At 36.0% G+C, this 18,355-nt stretch overlaps 2 protein-coding genes across 5 annotated transcripts; one reads left to right on the plus strand and one right to left on the minus strand.

Moving 5' to 3' along the window:
- The first annotated feature begins 19 nt into the window (after positions 1-19).
- Positions 20-2,694, plus strand: LOC132132490 (exosome complex component RRP43-like). The gene is made up of 11 exons (XM_059544887.1): positions 20-174; positions 306-342; positions 434-497; positions 615-688; positions 770-815; positions 905-1,010; positions 1,126-1,171; positions 1,309-1,405; positions 1,478-1,598; positions 1,785-1,891; positions 2,469-2,694. Exons 1-11 carry the CDS (start codon positions 158-160, stop codon positions 2,585-2,587), a joined length of 834 nt encoding a protein of 277 aa, XP_059400870.1. The 5' UTR covers positions 20-157; the 3' UTR covers positions 2,588-2,694.
- On the minus strand, positions 2,601-16,768 carry LOC132132489 (transcription factor SPT20 homolog). Of its 4 annotated transcripts, none has more exons than XM_059544884.1 (24): positions 16,550-16,768; positions 16,118-16,195; positions 15,925-15,960; positions 15,619-15,744; positions 15,247-15,373; positions 15,027-15,130; positions 14,428-14,544; positions 14,283-14,336; positions 13,362-13,501; positions 12,648-12,807; positions 12,205-12,261; positions 11,933-12,004; positions 11,625-11,794; positions 11,476-11,508; positions 11,281-11,398; positions 10,848-10,953; positions 10,141-10,278; positions 9,783-10,050; positions 9,554-9,702; positions 9,412-9,467; positions 9,206-9,322; positions 8,365-8,464; positions 7,927-8,015; positions 2,601-3,421 (listed from the first exon to the last, which is right to left on the minus strand). In XM_059544884.1, the coding sequence occupies exons 2-24, from the start codon at positions 16,118-16,120 to the stop codon at positions 3,272-3,274; spliced, it is 2,490 nt and encodes an 829-aa protein (XP_059400867.1). In that variant the 5' UTR covers positions 16,121-16,195; positions 16,550-16,768; the 3' UTR covers positions 2,601-3,271. The 4 variants fall into 4 exon arrangements, with proteins under 4 accessions (XP_059400867.1, XP_059400868.1, XP_059400864.1 ...); XM_059544885.1 differs by having other exon boundaries at positions 16,720-16,738; XM_059544881.1 differs by having other exon boundaries at positions 16,118-16,768.
- Positions 16,769-18,355: the final 1,587 nt, after the last annotated feature.

Below are 18,355 nucleotides of genomic sequence, written 5' to 3' on the forward strand. Positions count from 1 at the left end.
AGTTGTCATTGCGAAACACATCAACACAGCGGGCAAAGAACACGCAGCGCCGCAGAGCGCCGGATGGGAAACGGCACTAGCGCCCCTCACTGGAGCGGAGGACGCGAGAGTCGAGTCTTTACGTCACTGCAGTCTTCACGCGGCGCTTCCAAACATCATGGCGGCTGGTTTCAAGTGAGTGATTTACCGCTACACAGCATGAATAACATGTGTAGATTATTTCTGAAATATTTCTGGACAGTTAGATAATGACTTTGCTGTGTTACTTAATGTAAATAACGGAGACATTGTTTTTTTTTTTTTAGAACCGCTGAGCCTTTAGAATATCACAGGAGCTTTCTGGTGAGTTGATCAATAGTTGATTTTTGTCAGCTTAGATTAAGTGTTATAACACTAATCTAATCATTCGTTTTATTCATTTTATATTCTTCAGAAAGAAAACTGTCGGCCAGATGGAAGGGAATTGGGAGAGTTCAGACCCACAACCTTAAATATTAGTAAGTATGGGATGCATATTAAAAAGAAAACATTCATTAAAATGATCAGAATTTTCAATGCTTTACAAATACAGAGATGTTATTAACCATAATTGGATGATGATTGTGGACTTCTAGGCTCTATATCTACAGCTGATGGATCAGCATTGGTAAAAATTGGAAACACCACAGTGATTTGTGGGATCAAAGCTGTGAGGATCGTTTTTATTTTCCTAAAAAAAAATATGATATTAGTGTTGATTATTAAGTTAAAGCATTTTTCTTTCTTTCAGGAATTGACTATGCCACCATCTGATGCTCCAAATAAAGGATATATAGGTAATGTAAATTAGAATAGGATATTTGACTAATGTTATACATTGGGGTGTTAAATGAAATCTAACCCAAGTTCCTCTTCGCTCTCCAAGTCCCAAATGTAGATCTGCCTCCACTGTGCTCATCTAGATTCAGACCCGGTCCACCAGGAGAACAGGCTCAGAGTGCCAGCCAGTTTATCGCAGATGTCATTGAAAGGTACAACCACATTTGGTGTTTTTAATTAAAAAAAAAAAAAAAAATCTCTGAAATGTTAACAAGACTGCAAATAATGTTTGCATGAAATTACATGTTTATTTGTTCTGCTTTTTAGTTCAGATTTAATAAATATGGAGGAATTGTGCATTGAAAAATCTAAGGTAACTTTTTTATATATACTTATTCATAAAATATGATTTAGTATTATTATAAATATACATCTAAGACACTAGAATACTACTCATCAAATAGCTGTTTTCAAATCCTTTGCATTTCTTTTATAACTCTATTTTTCTAGCTTTGTTGGGTGCTGTACTGTGATATTATGTGTTTGGATTACGACGGGAACTTACTTGACGCCTGTATCATAGCTCTGCTGGCAGCTTTAAGGAACGGTGAGTGTTTCTTCTGAATATAACATATTCTCCGGATGTTATGATGACTAAAAGACATTTCATATTTCTCAGCCCAACTCCCTGAAGCCACTATAAACAAGGAGACAGATTTAGCAGAAGTTGACATCCAGAAGAAGAGGCACTTGAACATCAACCGGCATCCAGTTGGCTCATCATTTGCAGTATTTGACGAGTAATTGAAAACTATTCTCTATTACACAACTGCAGTCTTGTTTGGTGTTAAAACACTTTTTAGTTTAGCCCAGATCAATTTCATGACATTATGAAACGGAACACTGGTCTCAAGAACAATATAATATTCTTTAAAAATGACAAGAATGAGTTCAGGCACAATCTTTTCCATTTTCTCACTGAACAGCTCTATAATCATAGTCGACCCCACAGTGGAAGAAGAAAGCCTGTCAACAGCATTACTGACTGTGGTAACAGACGAGGAGGATCGACTCTGTGCTGTCCACAAACCAGGTGAACATTAAGACAATTGTGACATTACAGGTTGTTTACACGCAAACTCGTCGGGGTGAAAACTGCAACAGAGATTTATTTATCAGCTTTAAAATATGGATTTACATTTCATTTTAGCATGGGGATATAGGGAAAATCTCACCTTGGACCCTATTTATTAAATTATAAGAATTCAACTATCCAATGAAGAACCATATACTACTAATACTATTGCACTTTAAAATAAAAAATATTTTTTAATAGTAGTATTTAATAATTATAGAATTTTACATAACAGTAACATTACAATGCTAATAATCATGTCTTTGCCTACGTGAGCTAATTTCATCTTTGCATATTTCTTTGCTTTAAATCATTAGACTTTAAGGTTTACTTAGCTTTAATTTATGCTTTTGTTGACAAAAGATTCATAAACGCTCTTTAAAAATGTAAAAAGCTTATTAGATCTACACAAACCATATAAATTAGCTGTTTTTTGTATGCATCCCTGAGCTTTTTCAGATTACATTTTTGAGGTCTGCAGATTTGATTGACTTTTTTTTGTAGATCTAGAATCAAATGTTTCATTTTGTTTTAGGTGGGACGTCGTTATCTGGTGAGAAACTGCAACACTGCATACATCGGGCCATAACGAGAAACAAAGAAATCAGCAAACTGGTGGACAAAGTCTTTGAGAGCATGAAGACGGCGAAATAAACACACAGAGTCATTACGTTTTTATCTAAAAGATGTATTTTTCACTGTCAATATATACTTTCTTTTTTATCACAATAAAACTGCCGACAAAGAACATTTACAAAAAATTCTGCCTCAGTGTTCAGAAATGTCATCCACTCACATGGTTTAGATTTTTTTTTCTTCATAAGAATATACATCAACTCCCCCTCAGTATAACAAAATGCCATTTTAAAATGTGCTGTATAAAAACCGCACAGTTAATTGCATGCTGGGACAAGGCGGCCTATCACTCTGACATCCAGCAGTAGAGAGAATGTTTTCTCGTAACGGTAAAATTGAGCAACAGGTGATTGAGGCACATCTGTACGGCCCTTATTAGTGTGCGTAGGGTCCACCCTCTCAAGCCAAACAGGCTCTTGTTTAAAGGGCCATTTGGAAGGAGAATAAAGACAGCATGCTGTAGAGAACCCTACAAGAATCGTCTCATTTAATATCTTGTATTTCTTTAAAAAATACGGTAATACTCTAAGGTCCCCTGCTCTAAAAATCCTCGCAGTATATATTCATCTGTCCTGAGGTCAGGAGGGCAATTCCTGCACCCCTATGAACGTAAAAAAACAACTTTAGTCCGGTCAAGCCACAGTCAGTCCATAAAATGCTCCTGATCAAGCACAGTGCCGTTTGCTGACGTCCAGCCGGAGGTCATGATTTGGGGAGGGGCTGTGGCGTGCTGCGTTTCCTCTTACTTTTTGGCTGGTTGGCAGAATGTTGCCGCGGAAGTCTGGCTTGTGCCGCTGCCCCCACTGCCATACCCATTTGCTGCTGTTGCATTTGGTGCTGCAAGAATTGCAACTGTGTGAAAGGGAAAAGAAACGGATAATGAATATATAAAGTTAAAAATGTCCACACAGCAGCTGTGCCTCAGAAGCATCTCTTCCACTTAGTCATGGAGATAAATGTTTTGAATGTAAACAAACTGACACCTTCACCTTTTAGTGTATCCCACCCTCTATCAGTACTTGCCATCAACTTATTCAAATGTAGCCAAGTGTGGGAAAACCAGTCAAATGTTTTCCAACTTTTGGCTATATGCTTCTCATTATCTTAAAAAATACTTGAATGGTGCTTAATGTGAAATATATATATATATATATATATATATATATATATATATATATATATATATATATATATATATATATATATGTTATAATTTTACAGTTAAAAAGTTTGGGGTTTGTAAGTTATCTTTTTACTTTTATTCTGCAAGGAAGCTTTAAATTAAAATACAATAACAGGGTTCGTACAAGGTGTTTTGAAGTACTTGAACTTTTTGAAATGTAAGTCCTGGAAAACCCTCGAAAAAACACCCATATCTATGAAAAGGTACTTAAAGTACTTGAATTTTTAAAAGGCAGTATATATGAAATTAGAGTTAATTTGTTTGTTTTTGATAAAAACAATGTTCTCGAAAAATTAACAATGCATTGCATCTGATATACATACAGAACCATTTCACCTGGCTTTCGGGAGCGCATATCAGTAGAAAGTTGATTTTGTTGTAAAACCTTGGACAGTGCTTGCATTATATTGTTCTGTCTTTTGTTGCATGTGTTGTTTGTTTGGGTTTCAAACAAACCCTGAAACTCTTCTTCTGCATATGCTGTGAGTTTGGGTTGCTTAATGTTCATCTGGGAAAACAGTGTGCGTTATCTCAATAGATTTGTAATGGAAATCATTTATAAACCTATGCCAACACATCAACATATTTCTAAATATCCGATTTGTTGTACATCGTGATTTCAGAATAAAAGTTTAATCCCTAGAGTTTGCATGGGGTCAAATATTTAAATTAAATGGATTAAATGCTGTAAAGTTAAACATCACAGGCCGTTGGCACCCTCTGCAGGTATATATTATAATACATAATGTACTTAAATTGGTTTGGTTATGTTCATATTAGGCAGATTACATTATGTATTCTAAGTGTTGTTCATTAACGCAATATAGTTACTTAGTTTTGATACTTTATTTGAACAGATTGTTATTGTTTTTCCACATAAATATATTTTTATTAGCCTACTAAAAATATCAGATTACTCAATTGTCAAAATAATCAGTAGATTACCTGATTACCAAAATAATCATTAGTTACAGCCCTAGATTAGTTGCACTGTTTTGCATTCTGTGTTTAAAAGGCTAATCATTTCTTAAAAATAGTATTCAAATACTGTCTCATTCTAGTGTATTGTCAAACCCCTTGTGTCCATGTGTGATATAGCTCATAATTTTCCAAATGTATGCTATAGCTTTCATTCTTTAGGTCAATCATATATTCATGAAACAAAACAAATGAATTTGTTTGAATAAGGAATTGCCTTAGTATTCTTTCAAAGGTTGAGTTGAGTAAAGGTTAAAGTTGCCACAGTCATTGCATGCTTTGCATGGGCTGCAATTTATTTGTACCTTTTTGTTATTAGTTTATTAGAATTTGAAAGATTATAATGGTTTGATAAGTGGGACCTCTGATTTTAGTCCTTGAAAACCAAAAAATTAGGGCTTGAAAAGTCATTGAAAGCCCTGAAATTTAATTTAGCTTCATCTGTATGAACTCTGCAGTAAAGACATGATGCAAAGGATTTCTATTCCAAATGCTGTTGTTTTGAACTTCTATATTATAAATGTATATAAAGTAGTAATGCTGAAAATTCATCTTTTCCATTACAGGAAAAAATGTATAGTTTTATAGTTTTTTGTTGTTGTTGTTTTACCAAATAAATGCAGCCTTGGTAAGCATAAGAGACTTCATTGAAAAACATCAACATCTTACCAACCCCAAACTTTTGTTTAAACTGTCTACATATGAATTTTGCTATTATTCTGAAATTTGGGATGCACTGGTATTAAAATTGTGGTCAATAAGCCAATAATTATTTTATTGTTCTGGCCCAACAACAGGTCGATTACAAATATTAAAATTCAGTACTCTTTTGTATAAATAAGTAAAAAAAATTAAACAATATAAGCTTAAATCATTTAGGCATCATAAATGTATAAGGTTCAGTATGAAAAAATGATATTTGTTTTGACATTTGTTAAACAATATATTTAACAGTGATACTAAATTTAGTTTTTTTAATAATGTACTTTGAGTCTTAGATAGCAAAGGTAATCTAAATGTAAAAGTAGGGGAAAATTAAATATACAATATCGAATGATACTGATCAGTTATAATAATTTGAAAAATACCTCTAACTGGTTGTGTTGTACATTGTATAGATCAATATTACATGTATGTATTACATGTTTCCGTTGCCTCTCCCACTAGCTCTGACAATGGAAGTGTTTCAACTAAAGCAGAGCTGCTGAAAGGAAACCACCATTCATTATCACTGCAGTGAAAAACAGATGCAACACTCTGGACAGACATCAACCGTGTTTGCAGAAGCTTGGTGAGGCTGAAAAAGGGAGGAATGGAAGACTCGGGGATAATCGATGAGAACAACAAACTGTGAGGAACAGAAAAAGGAAGAAGCTGGTGCGATAAAATTAAAATTGCAATGCATCTGTTTGTCAATTATCCTCTATTACACACACACACAAACACACACACTGCCATGCTTTCATTTATTGTCAGTAAGACAGCAACTTCAACTCGCATCTCAGCTGGGACTAATGCAAGAGTTTGGCTGTTACTTGGGTCAGATGCAGGGCAGGAGAGTGGGCCAATCAGTGTGAGCGGTGCGTGATGATGGATAAAACAGCATGTATCATGTTTTTAAATGAAATCTGATGAAATGAAAACTTCCTTAGAAATAAGGCATTCCTGAAGGTTTGACAGATTTCATCTCAACTTCTATGAAACATGCTTCTCAAGCGTCTATTAAGAGATAAGCTGATGCCACAAGCTTATATGAAAATGTTGCTAAAAGCTTAGAAAAATGGTAACTCAGAACATGGCATAAGAACAATACGTAAACAACACAAAGCTTTACACGTCGGTCAGAAGTAGTCAGAAAAGAAGTTATTGATGTGCTTCTTATGATTAACAGTGTTTATTTGTGTAGTGTGGAACATTTCATCTAAAGAGTGAATGCATAGATGTCATATAACAGACTGATCCACACTGATCTTTCACCAGACCTTTGAATGTCAAATGTAAAACTTGGTACCAAATAACAGGTACTATTTAGGGCTATGACTCTTTTTCAAAATTTTGGGTTCAGTAAATTATTATTATTATTTTCTTTTTATCAAGAATACATTAAATTGATCAAAAGTGACAGTAAAGTCACAAATTAACTAAAATGTATTTTCACAAAAATATTAAGCAACTTTTTAACATTGGAAATGTTTCTTGAGCAGCAGATCAGCATATTAGAATGATTTCTGAAGGATCATGTGACACTGAGGACTGGAGTAATGATGCTGAAAACTCAGCTTTGCCGTCACAGGAATAAACAACATTTTTAACATATACATCTTAAAATATATTCAAATAGAAAACAGTTAATAATATTTCGCAATATGAAGTTTTTACTGTATTTATGATCAATGAAATGCAGCCTTTGTGAACATTAGACTTCTTTCAAAAGCTTTTAACAATATATACTGACCCCAAACGTTTATAAAAAATATATATATATATATATATATATATAAATATATATATAATAAATAATAATAATGATAAATAAAAATTCAAATAGAGGTTTTGAAATCGATTATTTTAGGTGATAATTATATATTACGAATCACGTTGGAATAGTGTGTCCCAATAAGAACAGAAAAGTGTATAAAAGATTTAATTTAGGCTTTTATTCACATATAAACATTGATCAGCAAACATAAACAGGAGCTCAACCAAACTTGCTTGGAGGTCAAACGTAATGTGGTGACATTAGAGAATGAACCTCACTGGTTCTCGTGTGTCAAACAAGCATGCTTGAGCTTCTGTGACCAAATTTGAATGCTGTAAACATCATTAGCTGATCAGTGTTTATATGCAAATAAAAGCATTAAATAAATCTGCCCACCATGTACAGCAATCCTGTCTCTTTAGAAGACTTTTGGAGAGTTTTGGGTGAACAGACATAGAAATCTCTCAGAATATATATTATATATATATATTCATTTGTTTTCTGAAGAAAGATTTCCTACGGGTTTGGACCACCATGAAGGTTAATAAATGATAACAGAATTTTCCTTTTTGGCATGAAATAACCCTTCAAGAAGGTCGATTTCAAATTCACGTTGTCTTCAAAGGTCAGTCGAAGGGGAATTAGTGTCAGAGAGGTCAAAGGTCAGTCTGCTATACACATGTCTATGGGTGGATGAGGTCAAAGTTGCTGCATTACTTGGATCTGTGGCTGGTGCTGTTGCTGGAGCCTCGGGGACGGTAGGCTGGGCCCGGAGCCCTCCAGACCACAACCCAGCTGGGACAGCACTACCACGGACATAGGGGTGGGGTGGAGGAGGAAGAGGTGGGGAGGGGAGGGGAGAAAAGGGTGGGGAGGGAGGTAACAGGAAATAAAAGGTAGAATGTAGCAGAAAGAGGAAAAGTGGCATCCACCATCATGTTAATCAAATGACAAACTCATAATTAAAACAACAGGTCTAATTAATTTTGATCTCTGTTGAGATTAGTATGGCACACTACAAAATCTGAATTTATTAGTATATCTACTCGTTGTGTTAGTGTCTGTTAGAGATATCTGGACTAGAGATGTACTCGAATAACAGTGAGAGGAGTGGCAGTGAAATTAAACGCATGTGTCCAGTGCACGGGTCCAAACCTGCTGTCTGAGGAGACATGAATCCACCCACTCCGGTCAGATTGATGACTGCCGTCTGTTGTGTGGACAGACCCTGTTCTGCCGTCAGACCTGGATCAGCCTGATTCAAAGAGGACAACTTTAAATACTTAAAGTGGTCATATTAGGGATGTTCATTTCGGTAATTTTTCCAGACCGACAACCGACGCTCATTAACCGTTAACCAACAAGATTATTTTAAATGAAAACTGAATTAAATTCGAAAGGATAAGTGTCTGTGACCCGTTAAAAAAGAGAAAAAAATACTGAATGAAAGAGTTACGGTTCATTTATGTGCTGCGTGAAAGGAAGCCAGATGGCAGAAAGCGGCATCCTATTTTTCTTTAGGCTTATTTTACACACAAAGATTTGTTTTTATTGTGAATGTACACAAATAAAGGCAAACGTTTCAATTTCGTTTTAGACTAAATTAATTCATTTTGACTTGTCGTTTATGTTGCTATAACTTCTTATGGTATTATTTATTCTTGTTCTTTTTTAAATAGGCTACTGTTAATTGAAAGAATTTGTGGTTGATTGATAGCATAGCCATGTTTACAGTGTTTATTTTAATGTTTGTAAACATTTTGAGTCGGAATTGAGCTTAGTTCTGAATTAAATAATAAAATGTGACTTATTAATAACGCAATGTATTTATTTATTTTTCTCTAAAAAACACAATTTATTTTAACCATGCAGCAAACACTTTAAATATTTTGATAAATTATTGAAAATAAATTAATAAAATACTTTTTAGCCATTTCACTGATTGTATTAATCGGTCAAAATACTTAATGGTCGGTTAAGATTCGTAAAGACTCACCGCCTCCCCCTGCTGCTGGGGGCTGGATGTGGCGGACTGACTGCTTTGCTGTTGAGGGGAGAACTGAGACAACTGCTGCTGCTGTAGAGAGTTAAAAATCAGTGGTCCCGTAGGGAGCTGAAAGAAAGGGAAATACAAACATAAATAGGAGGGAAAGAGAATCATCTTTACAAAAGCCAATACTTCAACTACAAAAGCTCTTTCACCTGAAGAAGGTTGAGCGGTCGCAGTCCCGGGCTGTTGTTCAGGCCAAAATGCCCACCTGCTGGAACAACAGTAGTGACTGAAAACTTGTAAAAGTCCCTGATGAACATCTGACAAAACGAGGGGAATTCACAGAGAGTTTACCTGCTGGAGCAGCAGACTGCATGGCAGGAAGAGCCCCAGACATGAGACCACCAGAGGGCAGTAGTCCACTCAGGGGTATACCAGACGCTAGAGTACCAGGACTACAACCCAGCATTGGGTTAGAACCACTCATCAGAGTCTGCGGACTGCTGTTAGAAACCACAAACAGAGGTCATCGTTTTTTTTACTTTCATATCTCCAAAAAAGAGTCACAAATATGGGTTCTTACCAAACCGAGCCAACCACGTTGATGAAGTTGAGCCCTGCTGGGTTTGTCATGACCTGTGAAGATGTGGTGCTGGACGTGGGCAGGGGAATAGTCATGACAGGCAGGGTCATCTGCTGTTGGGTGAAGGAAGTCAGCAGGGTGGGCTGCTGTGGAAGGGAGGGGTCCTGAGGGGTGGGCGTTACTGAAGGCGTGGCACTCTGAACGTCGGCAGGGTGTGGCGTAGAACACGGCGTGTTGGTGGGTGTGGAGGGCTTGGGAGTACCTGATCCTTTGGAGTAAAATCAGAGGAAAAAGACTAAATAAAGATCTGGCTAGCAAGCAGTGACAGTTTTCTATTTGTGAATGGAGTGAGACTCACTCTGCATGGGCGAGAGAGCAGCAGGGGACAGCAGGCCAAGCTCCATGGAGTGTTTCCGGGACAGTGACTGATTCTTCGTGGGTGGAGGGGTCGGGCACTTCAGATGACCGCTTGAGGCCTGTGTACTGTACGTGTTCCCTAGACAACAGGAGGGAGTGTTTGTTTGTACACTTTTTAAAGTGGAGAGACACAAACATATTGAGATAGAAGAGAGGAAATGAGATTGAGACATGATGAAGATCAGACCTGAACTACGTTTATCTCAAAAACTGTGATGTTGTGATGTAAGAACCATTATTAATAACAGAGCACCAATCATAATTGATATAAAATGAAAACTAAATCAGCATATTATAATGATTTCTGAAGGATCATGTGACACTGAAGAATAAAGCAATGACATCTGAAAATTCAGCTTCGCTGTCACTGAAATAAAATACACTTGAAAATATATTCAAATAAATTTTTTTTTTAAATTGTAATATTTCACAATAATACAGTTTCTACTGTATTTTTAATCAAACCCCCAAACCCCCCCCCCTCATATATATATATATATATATATATGTGTGTGTGTGTGTGTGTGTGTGTGTGTATATGTGTACTGTATATATATATATATATATATATACAGAACACACACACATACATATGTATTTTTATACGCATTCTGTTCTTCTCTTGTTAATACATTACATTTGTCTCACCTGAGGCGGCGCAGGCTGAGCCGGCTGGCAGTTTAATAGGAGGAGGTCTATGTTTAACACCCTTTCCTAAAACTGAAGACTGGACAAGCGCTGAGAAACCATAAGCCTGCATCAACAACAACATCCATCAAAATGCACCAATCTCAGACCGAACCATGGCAGAATTTCATAACATTCACGTGGACAAGTAATTATTTTGGTGCCCATTTTCTAAATCTGTCACATAAATCTCTCATCAAACACGTAGGATTTGTTTAGAAAGGCAGAAAAAGAGCAAATCTGCCTTGTATTTATTTTTTGTAGCCTAAACTGCAAAATAAACAACATCTGATGTTTACAAACCTGATCCAAATCAGATTAAAATCTGTTTTTTTGCAGCATGTCTCCAGAGTCGGAACAGACACGTGTAATGTCATATATCAAAGCGTCTCACCTCGTTTTCCCTGGAGGGGGAGAGCTGGCCTTGGGACCCTGCGCTGCCTGAGTTGTGCAACATCTTCACCTGACATTTAACGTCCCGTTCATAGACCTCCTTATACTGCATCAGAAACCTGTTTCCCAGGAATATTTTCATGGCGGCTGAGTGCAACCAAGACCCAAAACAACAAATCATGGTTCCTGTACTTACCGAACAGCATCTGTCCTTGAACCTATGAGGAATCTACAAACCACAGAGAAAATAAAAAATCTGGTAAGTGCAACCACAATAAGACAAACTAACAACACTTTACTTTCATCTTATAGTGTGATAAACGTGAAATAAGTGATGAAATGTACGGTGGGTGAATGAGGTGTGGATCTGTGACATCCTCCTCTGATTTGAAGTCTTTGGCGCTGTAGATTTTGCCGTACACCTGCGGGTCCCCCATAGACTGGAAGATAGTGACTTTTGTTCTTTGAGGCTGACCTCCTACCTCACACTCAAAAATATAGTCGTCTCTCACATCCTGTTCCACGACAAAGACAGCATATCACACAGATCAAATAACAAAAACCTGTATTTTTTAATTTTTCTTACTAGCATATTATAGGGTCTACAGTATGTACAGTCTAGTCCCTATGTAAGATTTGCTTAACTGTGTTACCTGTGCAGGCCAAACAGTGGGCTGAGTCTCATCTAGTTTAACAGAGCTCCCTGCCACTGCATATTTCTCCACCTGGAAGCACAAAGAAAAACCTTGTTTCACAGAATTGAATACAAAAAGGGAAAAACGTCCAAACATCCCATCTCAGAATACTGAAGGACACAAGAATGTGAAATTTATCTTAAAGTCATATTTATTTATTTATTTTTGGACCTACAGAAAAGAGAGAGATGCTACTTGTACGTTCATTGAACTGCATTACAGCAACTCACATCAATTTCTGATGGGACAGTCAGCTGAAAACTGCTCTGTTTCCACATGTCCACACACTGCAGGAAAAACACAAAACAACCACACTAGTCAAAAAAGATAGAATAAAACACTTGAAATGAGAAATTTGATTTACACAGTTCTGTTCAAAAGACCCTTATACTTAGCAAGGCTACATTTAATTGATACAAATATACTAAAAAAAGGCGATAATATGAAATATTACAATAATAAAAGCAACTTATTTAAAATTAATAATAATTTTGAAATCAATTTAATGTATCATTGCTGAATAAAAGCAATTTCTTTTAAAAACATTTCTTCCTGACGGCAAACTTTTAAACACTGTTGTGCGTTTCGATTTTACCATGTTTAAATCCATTTTCCCAAAATCAGAACAGAACTTTAAACTGCTTTGCAAATTCCGTCTGTGTCTTTGACTCACATTTCCAGCTTTGGAGATCTTCAGGTCTACGGAAGGAGCAGGTTTCCTCTCTTTCCTCCTCTGCAGGTAGTCCAGGAGCCGCAGGTGTGGCAGTGTAGGGCAGTGGCTCATCATCTCCTGCTGTCTGTTGAGTGCTGCTTGAGAATGCCTCCTAAAACACCTGCCGAGAGGAGAAATATGACATGCATCAGCTGATAAATGTTGAATTTGATCACCTGCTTTTGGATTTCAGGATATATCTGTCAGTACAACGTTTAAAGCCTTTGACTTTGCTAAACCACATGAAATGATCCTCTTATTTAGCTTTTCACAGAACATAGATTCTTGTCAGATTCTTGCACTCAGCTTACACAGGCAAAACGACTGTTTTTGTTAGCTGCATACAGTGAAGACAAATCGTGTTTTGGTCAAAACCACTCACATTCCTTTAGTCTCAACAATACAATGAGAGATCAGAACAGCAGCGGCTTTTCAGTTCACAGATGGTGACTAACCACAGACACAATAAAAGATCTACACTGTGCACATCAACATAAGCTCTGTGGGTTTCTGCAACTTCTTGGGTGCAAGATGTTGGCAGTCACAAACAATCACACGACACACTGAGCAGCAGATGACAGGAAACTCATCATAGACCGTTTGATTTAGTTTAAGGATGACTGATGATCAAGCGAAACACATAGTTCACTGAAGCTAAAGAGTAAAATGTGTCACCGTTTCATGGATCGCGTGTTCATCTTCTGTTTGTTGTAGAGTAGACGGTTGGTGGTGCAGCTGACAGAGACGGAGGGGTCCAGACACAGAGGCTCTGCTGTGGCCAGAATCAACAGACTCTCCAGCTGAAGTTTATCATCCTGTAAACACACCAGAACCACATGAGAAACCATGCATCCTCTATACTTCACACTGTGCTGCCAATCTGTCACTTTAATGGTCTTTGTCGGTCTATAGTACTTGTCAAAAGTTTGGAGTCAGTACGTTTTTTTAATAGAACTAACATTTAACTCAGCTAAGATGCCTTAAATTGACTTATATTTCAAATAAATGCTGTTGTTTTGGAATTTGTATTCATCAAATCCTGAAATGTATCAATGTTTCAACAAAAATATTAAGAAATACAACTCTTTTCAACATTGAGAAGTTAAGGTCTACCATGTGATTTTGTCACTTTCATTCTTTTTTCAATTTCATTTATTTTTATTTCAGATTTAGTAATTATAGTATTTTAACTTCAACTTAATTAGGTGCCAAAGCAACATTTCAATTTTTTTTTATTTCAGTTAATATTTATATATTATTTCAGTTTTATTTCAATTAACAAAAACTATTTAATATCAGTTTAAGTAAACAATAACAACAACAACACTGTTCTGAAATATATAATGATATAGTGCAGCATTTTCCACACTGATAATATTAATAAGCATTTCTCAAGCAGCAAATCAGCATATCAGAATTATTGCTGAAGGCTCACATGACACTGAAGACTGGAGTAATGGCTGCTGAAAAGTTATTTTAAATTATAATAATATTTCACAGTATTGCTTAATGAACTTAAAGAGACTTCTGTCAAACATGTTCAAATAACCTTACTGACCTCAAAGTTTTAAATGCTAACAGATAGCGTCCCCTCACCTGTGTCCACTTGTGGTGATCGCTTGTCATAGCATGAACATCACAGATCAGGGTCTGGGGGGCCGAAGATAGATGACTTAATTACAAGACTATAGAAAGACCTTTTTTCTAAAAACAGAACAGAGACTGCTGGTCAGTTATTGACCTGCATAGTGGGTCTCAGCAGGATGTGCCGGCTCTGGTAGGTGGGCATCTTTGCATTTCCAGACTGTCGGTAGTCCCTGACCTCAGCTATGACACAGCCACAGTGGAATATGTTTACCTGACAGAACAGAAGTAGAAAAATAAATCTAGGCTGGTGGTTTATGCATCAGTTCGACAGAGTGCTATAAAACTCTACTGGCTGGAGTAATTTAGCTTTCCTTTTAATACTTTGAAGTCAGTTTTAGATATAGCCATTTGTTATGTGCTTGTCATGTGCCATTTTATATTTCTAATTAGCTTCATTTTATTTCAGTTTTAGTAATTCAACTTATTTTATTTTAGTCACTTATCAAAGCAACATTTCTAATCTTCAGTTAAGTATAAATATTTTATATCAGCTATATCGGTTTTAGATTTTGTTTACAACAACACTGTTGTTCTGAATATTATTTAGGACAGGCTGTTTATAGATATAAATAAACGAAACGTGAAATATTGAAAATGTCATGGATAGCAGAAATCAGAAAAAAAAACGTTTAAACTTTTAGACTACACAATAAAAAAACATTTTCTACATTTTTGTTCAGTTACACCACTCACCTGTGATTTTTCTAGAAGGTCTACAAGGATTGGCGGCAGCTCCTCGGCATCCAGGTACTCCAGTAACTCGGTTTCTTCATAGCGAAGTCGGATTGTTTCTGAATCTTTTTGGTTGGGATAAAAACATCGGTTCAAGAGCGAGTTTCTTAACATGTAATATGAAAAGCTCAGCTGATTTAACCATTAAAAAAAAATAAAATAAATCAAAAGCAGACAGTACCAGATCCATTTTTTCCTCTAAGCATAAGTGAGTATCCTTCATTTCCGGGGTACAGGTTGACCACCAGACATGAGACTGACTCCTGCGAGACCAGCTTCTCTAGTAGATTCACATTTCTCCTCAGTTTCTACAGAAAGGATAATAAATATATATAATACAAAAATTATAAAATGCATGATTTGATAAAGTTATAAAATCCCACCATACAGTTTTTCTCACTTAATGTCGTTTCATTAAAAAAAAAAAAAAAAAAAAAAAATATATATATATATATATATATATATATATATATATATATATATAAAATTATGGCAGTAAAGATGGTTGTGAATGCTACTTCATTTGTTGTGTGTAACAGAAGGTGAAAATGACCTTCAACTCTGGTTCCTTTTCACACTCTTCAATGTACAATTCATAAAGTTTCTGATACAAGGATTTCCTTCCACCCGAGGACACCCGTCTCTTCGCCGGTCGCTGACGAGCACTTTCAACAATGTACTAAACAAGAAATAACAATGTTATACAACAGTAATAGAATACATGCAGGTATTTTTCTGCACGGTGATTTCTAAATTTGCATTTAAAACAATAAAGGTACATTATAATGGATCCAAATAAACAACCCTATGTTCAAACAAATGTTAAGTATGCTCTAAAATAATAATTTCGCACAAATACCTCAGCCCGATCCAATGCATATTCTAAGACTTGTTGCTGTGGAAGAAAAATAAATAAAAATGCATAAGATAATCTCTCACACTGTCCAAACAAGTCATCAAGAATGTCAGATATTATCAAATCAATCCCATATTGTTAAATAAAACCCAATCCTGCTAAAAATGCATCTTTAAAACAAATCTGCAGTTCTTACCATTGTGGTTGCTGTGTGACAGGAGGCGATGTTGTGTTACACCAGCACTGTCACCTCCACACACACACCATTCAAGCCCTGAGATCAGAGAGAGACAGTTCAGAAACACACTCCAGGGTGCATCCTCCTGTCAGCTGACAGTTTCCATTCAAAACTCAAGCCCAACGACAAGCGTACGAACGCGAATAGACAGAGTGTGAGACATGAACTCAGCTCATTCAGACAGTTATGCATCTGTGTGTACATGCAGTCACAACTTCTGCTAAACAAAAGTGGCGAACTTCTACAGGATGATGACAAAGTATGTGTTAAAGGATGCAATAGCAAGCATTCATGAAATGCAAGGGAATATCAGTCCAGCAGAAGAAGGCAAAACTTCAGCACTGCAGCTTCAGCAAACGACAGGCTGGCTAACCAGAGCTAACAGCTCACTTCAAATACACAACTCCACAGAACACGAGCAGCTGACAGAGCGGGGCAGAGCGGGACAGCGGCGACAAACATCACAAGCGACTTGCCAGTCGAGTTGCATCACCACAGGCAGGAAATCCAAAGCAAGAAGCGGAATAAATGTCCCAGTGCCTTCAATGAAAAAAACTCACAGCAGCCATTTTAGTTCCAGTGTAACAACAAAATCCAAACTTCCGGTGTGCGCGCGTGCTGGAGGCGGAACCAAAGAAGTGCAGCGCGGAGCCGCTCAAAAACGGCATTTCTGTTCGTGATATATCGCACAAGACAAAACAAAACAAAATTTCACTATGATAATCAGATTTTCCGCCAGAATACCTTAGTTAATACAGATAACATTTAAAGTTAAAGTTAACATTTAAACACATGGCCTACATATGCAACACACTTGAGACAAACATGAAACTCATACAACTCATGAAGTTCATTCAGTGTTTCCACAGCAAACAAACATTTGGGCAGTGTGCTTCATTATTTCAGTAACTCCAACCTCCTGTAATCCAATCACAGAGTGAACCTTAAAAAAAAGATGAAGACGTCAAAACATTTTTACAAAAAAAGCAAACAGGACTTCTGACACATATTGCTTCTTTTTGACAATTTATCTATAACTACTCACAGCGATAGTTTGCTGATGTGACCTCTCAGAGCACAACCAAAATGACAGAATACATTCATACAAAATAAAATATCCTTAGAAACCCCAGAGGGGTCAGTCAAATATGAATCTCTTATAAAGAGAACAGATCATTCAAAATACCTAGCTGATTTCTTAAAACAATGTTAAAGTTTTTTTTTTTTTTTAAGATTCTAAAAATAGAGAGGATTCTCTGAGTGACCACCAGGTGGCACCACAGTCTAATCTGAAATCAAGACAGCTGGGTAAATTCCCACTTTCCCCTGACTATTCTTTCAGTTTATGCATGGACCCTAAATACTATAATAGCACAAGAAAACAACCTCTAAACACTACAGAAATTAAAACCAAAGGTTTTAAATATTTGTAACAAGCAAATAATTGTCTTTAAAAAATAAATACGGAAATAGTTACCATGTGGTAACAAAGGCTTTGGTAAAATAATTAAAATAATGTAAAATAATTTACAGTAAAAATATAGTTAAGTGCAGTGTTAATCTTAGAAATACAATTTTAAATGTGGTTATAATACTGAAAATATTCTATTTGTATCGTTTTTATTGGAAGTTACCATATAGGAATGTAGAATACAAATAAGGAATAGGAAGCATAAAGACAAAAAAAGAAATATGATCATCAGAAACTAAGAGGCAAGAGGAGATTTATAGTGGAGGAGAATAAATAAAACCGCGCCAGAAAGGGCCTAGAAATACAAAGGCAACCTCTTATGTTCTAGCTTAAACAGAATTGTTTTGCAATATATTTGTGTATGTATTTTGTCTTTCAAATATAAGCAAAATATTGTTATGTGATTAAGAAGGCTTGTATTGGTACAGTAACACATTACTTGTACTTACTATAGTTATAATAGTAAATTATGCATAATAACAACCAATCCTAAACCAAACCCTAACACTAAACGTGACCTTATAGTAAGTACTTAAATGTGTAATTAGATTGTTACAATGTCACTTTAAATTAAAGGGTAACCCTTTTATCTTTTCAGTTTTCCAGCAAACAATTTATAATTCTGACAAGAGCGACAACTTTTTTTTTTTTTTTTGCTGTTGGTGAACCAGTAAATGAAATTAAAAGAATCTCACAGTTTTTTAGGAAAAATATTTTTATTAATT

The sequence above is a fragment of the Carassius carassius genome, chromosome 49 (genome assembly GCF_963082965.1).
Source record: "Carassius carassius chromosome 49, fCarCar2.1, whole genome shotgun sequence".
Classification (NCBI taxonomy): Eukaryota; Metazoa; Chordata; class Actinopteri; order Cypriniformes; family Cyprinidae; genus Carassius; species Carassius carassius.

What these genes read in the sequence shown, in the direction of transcription:
- LOC132132489 (XM_059544884.1), bottom strand. An exon ending in ACCTTCTAGAAAAATCACAG is followed by an intron (nt 14,545 to 15,026) that starts GTGAGTGGTGTA and finishes CTGTTCTGTCAG; the next exon opens with GTAAACATATTCCACTGTGG. An exon ending in AACGTGGTTGGCTCGGTTTG is followed by an intron (nt 9,703 to 9,782) that starts GTAAGAACCCAT and finishes GGTTTCTAACAG; the next exon opens with CAGTCCGCAGACTCTGATGA.
- LOC132132490 (XM_059544887.1), top strand. An exon ending in ATCGCAGATGTCATTGAAAG is followed by an intron (nt 1,011 to 1,125) that starts GTACAACCACAT and finishes TCTGCTTTTTAG; the next exon opens with TTCAGATTTAATAAATATGG. An exon ending in CTGTGCTGTCCACAAACCAG is followed by an intron (nt 1,892 to 2,468) that starts GTGAACATTAAG and finishes ATTTTGTTTTAG; the next exon opens with GTGGGACGTCGTTATCTGGT.